The 11,822-nt window shown below is 40.8% G+C and overlaps 1 protein-coding gene across 1 annotated transcript in view; it reads right to left on the reverse strand.

Moving 5' to 3' along the window:
* The window catches only part of LOC143299574 (uncharacterized), a 48,349-nt gene that overhangs the window by 20,710 nt on the left and 15,817 nt on the right, over positions 1 to 11,822 (reverse strand). Inside the window, exons 9-13 of the mRNA XM_076612858.1 lie at positions 11,015 to 11,116; positions 8,822 to 8,959; positions 6,144 to 6,290; positions 2,814 to 2,960; positions 617 to 754 (exon numbers count right to left, since the gene is read on the reverse strand). Coding sequence (XP_076468973.1) covers positions 617 to 754; positions 2,814 to 2,960; positions 6,144 to 6,290; positions 8,822 to 8,959; positions 11,015 to 11,116 — 672 coding nt within the window. The remainder of the gene's footprint in view (positions 1 to 616; positions 755 to 2,813; positions 2,961 to 6,143; positions 6,291 to 8,821; positions 8,960 to 11,014; positions 11,117 to 11,822) is intronic.

Genomic DNA, 11,822 nt, shown 5'->3' on the forward strand with positions numbered 1-11,822 from the left:
CACGAACAGGTGTTGACCCAGTTGTCTTTGGTCCATAGATGGTGCGAAGGCCCTCGTGAAATGTCTTCAAGTTGTAGATGTCAGCCGCAGCTTGCAGAATGTCTGCTTTCTTTTCCCACAAATCGTTCTTCAATTGTCGAAGCTTCTGTTGGATGAGCTGCCTGGCTTGCTGGTACTTCTGTTCCTTCTTCTCGCAGGTCTTCTCGCTGAGACGATCTCTGTGGGTCATGCGGAGCATGTCTGTGAGCTTGTTGATTTCTGGGTCGTTTTCATAAAAACAGTTTCTATGTTTGCGTTCAACAAAGCCCAGGGTGTCGGCTGCAGTCTCTTTTCCAGCGATGTCGATGATCGACAGACATTCCTGGATCCTTTCTTGCAGAATGTCTCTGCTGGTACACAGGCGAGCAATGTCCAGCCTTGTCTCTGGCCAATTGTTCAAGCTGGGTGTTCATCCTGCTCCAGATTAGGCGGTGATTGGACCAGCAGTGATGGAAAGTTCATGTTGTGCACACAGTGACAACAGGAACTGACAATTGGAGTTGCAGTTTCCAGTGCCGTGTGTGTGTGTGTGTGTGTGTGTGTGTGTGTTTGTGTGTGTGTGTTGTGCATCACCAACCTTCAGCACAGAGAAGACCAGTGAAGCCCTCAGCACACTGTCCTGTGCACTGCCCCGTGTCGTGACGACACTCACTGATGTTTCGGCAGTTACCACACGTCTTCTCACACCCCTTACCATAAGATCCGTCTGAACACTCTGAAAAAGAATCCATCCAAACCCTTTAGTCGTACACGTTTTTTTAATTTCACAAACTGATTCAAAAGGACAGAAATAGACTAAGTACAAACAAATCATTCTTTTTATTTGGTGATTGTCTTCTGAAGGCAGTAGAGCTGGCGGAGATCGAAATTACAAGTCCTCTTTTCCAGAGCATTTTTTGTAAATGGTTGAATCTTTTTGTGCAGAAGTCCATACCCATTCACGCTGTTACACACAGCTATTTCCATATACTGATTTGTGCTTTCCAATGCCTGTCTTCACATTTGAAGCGGTAAGCGTCGTTTCAAAATAAGCCGTTGCTTCCTACTTTGAAACTCACAACAAAGCATAATTCCTACCCTGAGAACAGTGAATATGGCTTAGGGAACCAATACTATCTGAATTTTCATAATGTAAAAAAAAAGTAGAAGAAAAGAAGTAAAAAGAAGAAATAATGCTCTCTTACACGAGAATGTCTCCAGCAATTGCAGTTTAGGAACATTTTAAACTATGTTGTGACTGTCTTGATATTGCGATAAACAAAGTGGCGATAAGTTACTTCCTATGTCAGGGTATATATCGTAAGAAGTAGATCCATTGGTAAAATGCGTTTATATGAACAATATGCAGCTTGCATATGAATCGCTCATGTAATCCCAGACTTTTATTTCTCCGTTTTCCGCTTCTGTCAGGTAAACAAACAAACAAATAAGAATAATAAAGAACGCTAACACTGATGTTTGACAAGAAGAATAGTCAATGAATTATTTATCCATAAATGTATTTATCAACTCTTGATATATGCCGATTAGATGGTGTAAAACATCAACAGACGTGGCTTTTGATCAAGGCAGATTTTGCATTTTCATTATTTCAGTACCTTGATTGTAGATAAATTCAATTGAACCATGGTCTTGACATGAGGTGAAAACCGCCCACTTACGGGTGAGTTCAGATCAGTCTTCTGGGTTTATTCTTACTGCAGACACCAAGGAGGTTATATTTTCACTCGGTTTGTCGCCTTGTCTCTCCGTCACCATGGCTACACACAAACTTGATGTGGAAGGAAATTCCTGACCTTTCATGGAAGTGTTGACTGTGAACCACAAACCAATCAGTTAGATTCTCATGGTCATCGGGACTTGTAGTTTGATCCAGTGAAGTTTGAAAGGATTCTCCCCCATTACAATTAGGGGAAGGAATGAGATAACTGTCTGGCGTTGACGGAGATAACATTCTTCAGATTGCCCTGCAGTTATAAGTTGTGTCGTTGTCTTGAGATGCTTTATGGGTGAACTGCTCAGTCAAATAAACCACTCAAATAGTGTTCTTCTCGATTCAATTACAAACATAGCTCAAACAACTGCAAGCAAAACCAAGGGCACCATCACCCACACAACCATTATTTACACAAAGGCAAGAAACATGGAATTTACCCTAGTCACTCTTGTGTTCAGGGCAAGCTGAGCATATAATGTTTTGGACTGTACAAGTCCGTGTAAAGCCCGTACAATTCCACACAATTTCTGAGAGGAAATTTGAATGACAAGACGAGGAGAAGGATTTTGGCCTATTCAAACAGAACACAACATGATTTGCACCATACGCACGGTGGCAAGAAACAAAGCCTCTGGTGCTGTGCCTGTGACAGCCTTGTGGTTTGGTTTTTTCAGCTGGCGACAAGAGTGCTTGTCATTATGCTACCAAAGACATTTTGTTTTGTATGATTTTGCAAGGAAAATGCCATGGGAAGGCATAATCCAATAATAAAATGTGCAGTTATAATTGGTAGACTGTCAACTCATTGCTGTTATCCCCAACCTCTCCCTCACCCATCCCCTCACCCCTCTCTTCCACTCTTTTCTATCTTATTCCGGTTCCAATGAAAACCCAAACCCAGTCTGTTGATCCAGTAGTAGACTAAATAGTGACAACAAAAGCCAGTGAGCTAATTATCAAAACGTTCTACTCAGCGAGCACTCTTCCTAAACGGGACGAGTGAGAGGTACATGTAATACAACAGTAAACGTGTGATTACAACACTGAAGACAGATACCTTCATTACAGAGCGGCGGCTGCCATCCATTCTCACAGCCAGACTGACAGTGTCCGTTGGTGACGTCACAGTACCCCGTGGTCTGTGGGTTGACACAGTGACCACAGTGTTCTGTACAGTTCTGTCCGTACCTCCCGGCCTCACAGCCTGTGTGACAGAAAGGTGTGTGGGCTGAAACAGCTGAAGTCATGGTGTTACAGAGCTGCTGCATTGTCCAGCTGATATCGAATGTATATTGTTGATATGTTATGAGTACACACACTCTCAGTCTGTCTGTCTGTCTCTCTCTCCCTGTGATGCTGGGGGTCTTCAGAGGCATGATGATAAAGGAAACCATATATAATTATGCTTCACGTTGTTTTACGATAAACATCTTCAAATCTTATCGGCTCATCTGCATTGGTTTCAAAGCCACTTCATACTTGTAGAGTTTTTAACAATGTTTCAGTTGCTTTCGAATATAACAACAACAATAATATTTATGTTACTACTACTATTGTTGATGCTACTACTACTACTGCTGATAGTGGTGGTGTTGGTGTTGGTGTTACGATGATGGTGATGATGATAATTGATTAATACGAATGATATTGATACTAATGATACTACTAATGATGATGATGATGATAATAATAATAACAATGACGTAATGTATTTGTAGTGATGATCTACTTGATTTTGGATCATATGTGTAAAGCATATGTAAAGAAAATGAGTGTATGTAATAATCTTCAGCATATGTTTGTATGTAACTTGATTTTCTCTGCGAATACGTTGTCTGTCCATACCAGATTTGAATGAAAAGTATTCTACAAACCAGTTCTTCCATACGTTCAAGTAATAAGAACAGTGCACGTCTGGAAGGGTACAAGCAATTATGGAGAAGCAACACAAATAAAAGTTTCTACAGCCATTTTCCTTTTATTTTTTTTCCCATGAAACCTTAGTAGTGATTTTATCTTCTATGTTGACACATTGATTGATAACAGTCATTTCATCATACATACAGAAAAAATACGTGAAATGGGATGCCAATCTGAATACGAGAAACATAATCATTTTGATAGGGATCTCACTCATCCAGAACATTAATTTAAACGTCAACATGTGAGGCAAACCCTTCATACATATCACCAACAAACCCCAAAACGCCGATGCTGGAGGGGGTGGAGGGAGATAAGGGATGGGTGGTTACCAGTTCATAACAGTCCAAATCATATTTTTGTTCACCATCACAAATGTGTCTTTGTCGAACCAAAAGTTGTGTGCCAGAAATGGTGCAATTATATCTTAAGCAGCTCATATAGGTCAGCACTTCATAGTTTTACGATCGTAATTTAGATCCATCAAAGTTTCAAACTAATCAAACTAAGTCTGTCGTCATCACAACTTTTTTCTTTCTAAATAGGTGGTGGAAGTTTACCACTATTTGTACACTTGAAAAACACGAATACAATATGCGTAACGCAACCTGAGACTTCTGCTAGTATTTCACTCAGACTGGTTGATTTTTGATGGTTGCTCGGGGTCAATTTGCAGTAAATGATAAGACAAATGCACAAATCTTTCTCTAAATAGAATTTAGCGGCCTCCTTCGCCTCCTGTAATTGTTACTGTAAGACAACCGCTGCATTTCATCTGGAAATTGCTTTGTGCAAAGACCTAATAAATCATTTTATAATGTTCACGAACGACCATCTATTCAACAGATGTACGTGTTGTACGAACTACAGATCGTCGTTTGTTGTTAATTCAAAACGGACCACGCATTCGCGAGTGATCTGGGGTTTCCGATTTTGGGGCCTATAATCTGTTGTGTTTTTGTTGTGTTTATTTTTCAAGATAGAAAAAACTTAATATAGTTGAATTTTTGTCATTTCCAGAATACTTCGAACAGACGACTCACAGCGCCCAAAAACGTCAGTTCACGGCCAAGGGCAACCCTACCTTCCCACCAAAGCGTCTGTTATCGAATTACTATAGATATATATCTCTCTCGAGAATGTCGCGAAGAATACACGAGACTTCCATTTTCTGAATGGTGGAATGGGATTCAAATTTCAGCGTTCGCTTATTTAAAAAATAATATATGAAGAAAAAGTAGTTGTTTTTTTCAAAATGGGTGTTTTCATTAATTCCGAGAATGGGTAGCCATTGTTTGGCTTTATTGTCGAAGATACAGTATTAAGAGAGGTCAGAACAGGCTGGGATAAAGCACGTAGTGACTTCAGAAGGGTGCAGACATGTAGTCATTGTGATCTGAGACCACGTCATGATCGAAATGTTTGGAGCGGGAGAATGCACCCTATCTGTCGTTCATAATTTTGTCAAAAGAAACGGACTTTTCCAGAGTGATTATTACTAATTTTATACCCGAAAATGGATCACAGATATATATCTTTTTTCATGGTTATTTACTAATGAAACGATTGACTGCATTGCATAGCAAAAAAATGAATGTGTACATATCAACATTACAGCAAAATCACATGACGACAGAAGCGTACACCTGCTCTGTGTTCAACTGTGTCAAGGTGTGGATTGAAAAGTTGTAAATGAACTTTAGCAAACAAACATCCTTCCGACATCATATGTGTGCTGTTGTTCAACAGTTGAGTAACAAAATGTTGAGAAGCGTCCTTTTACCCGTTTTTTCCTAAAATCTGTAGGAATCACGCATGAACCACGAAGGTGGTGCCTCTCTTGTTATATTATGTTATTGAAAGTTACCAACAGCAAAATGTGCCTCTCCTGTTAATGTTATGTTATTGAAAGTTACAGAAATAAGATAAATAGAAAAAAAAAAGAGAAAAAAAATCCAGATTCGGATACACTGCAAACCGTCTGTTCACTGCACCCTGATCACAGTGGTTGTCCAATGTGTCATGTGGACAGATGTGAGCAAGACATATAAAAGAAGGTGTTTACACAGCATGCTGTCAATTCGCTGTGAAAGCACAACGCTCGGCGAATATCAGAGAATGACATAAGTTAACAATTGGGCCAACAGCAAAACGAGAGCCGCGTCATCAGTGGTTTCTCCACTGCACTGGGAATCTGTTTACAGTTTAGTCTTTTGTAAAGGACTATGACTATCAAACTATCAAGATTAAACTGGCTCTTAGTGATGTAGCCTAGGAGGCTAACTGGCCTTTTGGAACTATCCCAACGCCGACTGTCCAAAACCTCTCTTGGCCAAGAGAGTGGGGATGTAACGTGGGTAAGACAGTCCATTATAATAAAATCATAGCCCTGAATAGTCTGGACAGCAGTTGCCTCCTTTGCTGTTCTGATGGTCACAGTTGGACACGAATTATTATCATACTGTACCCTGATCACAGCGGTCACCAAGTCTGCCGGGTGGACAGAGGGGACAGTGGCCAGAGGTCTTGTCACACACTGTTTCTGGGTGACAGGTCCACGTGCAGGTGGAGCAGAAGGTGTTGCCTTGAGGCTTGTAGGAATCATCCAGACACTCTAAAACAACAACAACAACAACAACAACAACAACACACACACACACACACACACACACACACACACATTACGTAACTGAAAAATCAGACACTGAGCATTCTAAAAACAAGAGGAAATAAACATGTGTTAATGGAGTACTTTCACAAAGACTATTCGAGATTTAATTGAACCTGTAGCCCTGCTGAACTGTTCTCCTGTGTATTACCCCACTGACTCTTTATGGAGTTAAGAGAGAAGAAGAAGAACCTCAGTAGTGGGCATGAAGTACGCGCAAATCAATGAACAGAAACACGTGAGAAACACAGTATGTGTGGCTGTTACCGAAACAAAAATCCACTTTCAGACCCCAACTGAATGGTGAACGTATATATTACATACTTTGATAAATTAGCTCAAGTTTAATGAAAGCGTGTTTGCTTCCTGAATGTTATCGGCAAAATAGAATAAAAACCGACTGAATAAAAGTATACTTCCTTGGAATGAAATGAATTCATAATTGATAGTGTTTTGCGCTTTCTGCAACTGAACTGTCGCAGTCTCTGAAAAAAACAACAACAGCAGCAACAACAACAAAAGTTTCTTGCTGGACAATCCAGATCATTTTCCGGCTTCATTTATTCGTGACTGCTGGATCGGAACTTAGTGGATATTTCGTTTGAAATCAGTATTACAGTTTCTGTAAAAGAAAATGTTTTGATAGATTCTAAACCTTCAAGTCAGAAACGTATAGAATTATGTAAAAAAGCAAACCGAACATAATTATGTGCAAAGATGAATCGCATTTGACAAGTGTTGTATCCCGTTTCCAGCAATACATATTAATATAGTCTGCCCAGTCTGATACACAACGCACTGTTTATGCTAATCATGCAGCACATTATATATTTTGATTGAATAATACGTATTAGTTTGGGGTTTTCTTAACAATGTAGAAAATCTAATCATTATAGATTTAATATGTACAAATACTGGCTACATTCCTAGTTCGCCGTTAATCATTAATCATTTCTGTCATATTGCCATGACTTACATGAAATAGATACTTCAATAACGCACCTTGCAGTTTTCTATGATTTGGAAATCCTGTATCCCCGCTTCACACCCACATTAAAACACTGGTATTACAATTGACAGCACATGAATCAGTGAACAAAACAATATCACCAGCATATAAAAGCAAACTGTAAGTCAATATAGCTGTGGAAATCCAAAGAGAAAAAGGTAATAAATTTTCACGTGTTGCAGTTTGAGGATCCAGAACATTTAAGAACAAAGAAAACAGGCATCGGTACAGATGTAGATTTTCCCATTCTGAATTTATTGAAATAAGACTGCTTACCGTTGATGAAAACGTAAACTTCAATCTGGTGATACATATTAACATTAGCCTGAGATATTTAATCATGAACCCATTGCCTAACGAACTTTTGCCATAACCAAAATCTCAACACAAAGTTTTCTTAAAAATCAACAGTAGCACAAGATAATTGTTCTTGTTTTTTAAACAGAAAAAAAAAATCTGTCACACTTTTCAAATGAATGTATGGGAGCTAGAAAGCCGACATGGTTTCACTACATTCAATACAGTTCGTTTGTCGATTAGTCAGGATTGTTTTGCAGAGCTTTTCCACACAGCTAAGCAGTGCTATGCACCAGAAATTATCACAATCAGTTCTGCTGCTTTTGCCTCTTTGAAACGGCAGTACAATCTGTACTTACCATTCTTCATGTGTTACATTTCTGTTAAGAACTTTGTTACGAACCTAACAGAGTACGTTATCATGAGTTAAGTAACACTGTACTCACCATATTCGCTACGAATCGTGTCATCTCCAGATGAGTTTCCATTTCTGAGTCTGTGGCCTTTCTTGACAGGCCTGTCTTCTTCCACTTTTGGTGGACTTAAAAAAATGGGGATCATAACCCATGTCACAGTTAACAGCCTCTTCGTGGACATTGTCCTGCTAGTGTGAATCGTTCAAATAAACGAGATAGAGAATGTTTTGGTTTCCTTTTATTTCTTAATTTTTGTCCAGTATCATCTTGTCTCCTTGTTTTTAAAGTTCGAAATTCTTCGTGTCACTGTTTTGTGTGAAATCTCCGTGCTCTTCGTAAAACATATTTTCTTATCTTTACTTTTTATGACAAAGGTTATACGGTTTGTTAGAGGAGGCAGGAGGGGGTCTTCTGAAACTTGATCAGGAGTATCCCTACCCGTATTTACACACACGCGCGCGCACATTAACACACACACACACACACACACACACACACACAACACACACACACACACTGTAACACCAGATCCCTGACAGCTGAACACACAACTTATCCATGAAGGAGCAACTTGAAAAGAAAAGCATGTGCAAGGTCTACTGTAGCGATACATACATAAATGTGAGTTTGTATGTGAGTAAGCTGTTGTTCTCCCCCCCCCTCACACACACACACACCCATCCCGCACACACACCCATGTGGTAAACCATGCACAACAAAAGCAGGATGTGTTCAAGTGTCAGAGCCAAACTAACCTGTACAGTCTGGAGACTTCAGGTTGCTGTTCAGTGTACACTCTGTACACCCTGTGCCTGTGTCCCGATCACACCGTCGGCAGTTAGCTGTGACGCAGTCCTTGTCGCACATGTCTCCGTACCGACCGTCAACACAGTCTGGGACATCAGGATTGGTCTCGGTTATTTCAAGACAAAAAATATATGACACGCAAACTGGGCTGATGTTGCTGTCGTTTCTTGATGTATATATACGGTAAAAGTTCAATAACTGTTTACTTTTCACATCCATCTGTAGCAATCACTGGTGTCTGATCACTTGATTTAAACAAAATTTTATTCAGTAAATATGTCACACATGTACAGATAGACAGCGGAGCAACAACAATCTAATAGCTTATATCGTGCTCAGGAATGTGATTAAATACATTTGTTTCGTTTGACGGCTAGTGGACGCTACACAATTGCAATTATGTTGAAATACACATTTTCCAACTGCATATAAACGACAGTCATTGCAGACATACATTGATCACTTGTTGTACAGGGGATTACTTCCCTTTCTATTTTCTGTGCATTGTCGCCGTGTTATATCTCCAGAGACCTTTTACGTTTCGTACGGTAGTCAGCCGAGTCAGTGTATCTTCTGTCTGGGAGATAACATTTCCCAACAGTGGTGCATATAAGTAACTAGTCTGTGTGATGTTTGTGTGTGTGTGACGTTCAGTTTTGAATAGCTAATCACGTATTTGTATCATGTTTGCCACAAATGGCGGTTGGGGGGTCAGCTTTTGTTCCCCCAGGCCTGTGTTCCTCCAGGTCTATGTTTCCCCTAAATTTAATTCAAACCAGGTCTAAGTCCCGCCAGGTCTATATTCCCCGAGGTCTATATTCCCCTGGTCTATGTTCCCCCCAATTTACGTTTTCTTGGTCTTTGTACCCACAGGTCTATATCCCCCAATGTCTATGTCCCCCCAGGTCTATATTCCTACAGGTCTGTACCTCCCAGGTCGAGGACCACTGCTGACCGCAACCCAGAAGTGCTCAGAATGCGCTATGTTGTCATATCTGTGTTTGACAACTGCCTGATCACTAGTGACTGAGTTCAGCTTGCATCACTTTGTGACGGTTATGTAATACTGAGACGTCTTTGCAGTATTTTACCAGTAGCTGACCACTGTGGACTATTGTTGGCCATTACAGACCATTACTTGCCACTGCTGACCACTATCTAAAAATCTCTAGATTGTGACTTTTTATCACATTTGAACATGATCATGACGTCTTGCTAGTTTTTAATCTTTTCTTTTTGTCGGAAACTGACCAGTGCTGACCACTGACCACCACTGACTGCTGACCATGCTGAGCACTGACCACCGATAACCACTGACCACCACCAACCACTACTACCACTGACCACCGCTGAGCATCACTGATCACCACTGGCCACAAATGACCACTGACAACTACTGACCACTGCTGCCTACCACTGACCACTGATCACTTGCCACCACTGACCACTGTTGATCACTGACTGCCGCTATGCAGTGGCCACCACTGACTGCTGCTGACTACCTCTGACCACTACTGACAAATACTGACCACCGCTGACCACTGACCACTGCTGACCACTGCCCACCGCTACCCACTGACCACCCCTAACCACTGTTGATCACTGACCATCGCCAACCACTGCTAACCACCACTGACCGTCACTGACTTCTGACCACCACTGACCGCTTTTGACCGACACTGACCACTTCTGCTCACTGCTGACCACTACTGACCATTGGCCATCACTGACTACTGCTGATCACTGACCACTGCTAACCATTACTTACAACTGACCACCACTTCTGACCAGTACTAACCACTGCTGACTAGCACTGGTCACTTCAGACCACTGGCTACTGCTGATCAGCGCTAACCACTGACCACTGCTGACCACTGACTACTGCTGACCAGTGCTACTACTGACGTATTTTGACCGCTGACCAGCACCCAAAAGTGTATGTACAGTTTAACATAGGTCTGGGGGAACATAGACCTGGGGAAATATTGACCTTGGGGAACACCGATTTGGGACAACACACACACACACACACACACACTGTTGCATATGGTTGTCTTTCTTTCAGCATTAAACTTATGTCATTTTATGTAGTGTTTTAATGTTGATGTTGCTAGAGCAGTAACAATGGAAAACAAACTGACCGTCACATCTGCCTGTTGCCTTGTCACAGTTCTGTGACACACAGTTGTCACTGCACTGGACACATGTATTGCTGGTGATCTTGTAGTATTTATCCTGGCACTCTGAAAACAGTGAGCATGTATCATTCAAGCAGTTCATGTTAGCGTCAGTTTACACGCCATCGTATTACAAAAACCATTTTCATACGCGCTTATGCGTATGACTCTGTATGTGCGCGCGCGCGTGTGTATGTATGTGTGTGTGTGTGTGTGTGTGTGTGTGTGTGTGTGCATTCTACGTGCGTGCACGCGTCGTAGTATGCGCGTGGATATATATATATATATATATATATATATATATATATATATATATATATATATATATGAAAAAAGGTTACATTTACATAATTAAAGGGAAGAGCATAGATCATGAAGAAAATGAAGGAACAAGCCTTTACTTGAAACAATTATAACAAGTGTCTTAAGGAATTTGCAACAACTTTTTGCACAATGGGATAGCAAGAAGAAGTCCTTAAAAGTCCCTTCAAGAGAACTCTGTGAAAAACTATATGCTTTCAAATTCTGTCACTCAGATGTTAATGTAGTTTCTAGAAATGCTCTCCACACACGCATTCACCACCGTTCCTTTACTTCAAGCAATTTAAATTGCAATGTTTTTAAAAGCGAATATGTGAAATGCTTTTATTTGAGAACATATGTTTATTACTCTTGTTTAATCAAGTTATCCGCGTGTGTGTGGTGGGGGTGCGGGGGGTGCGGTGCGGGTGTGTGCTGATTATCTGGTTGTGGTTTTCCGCAATTCATCTTT

Source organism: Babylonia areolata, chromosome 25 (assembly GCF_041734735.1).
Source record: "Babylonia areolata isolate BAREFJ2019XMU chromosome 25, ASM4173473v1, whole genome shotgun sequence".
NCBI lineage: Eukaryota > Metazoa > Mollusca > Gastropoda > Neogastropoda > Buccinidae > Babylonia > Babylonia areolata.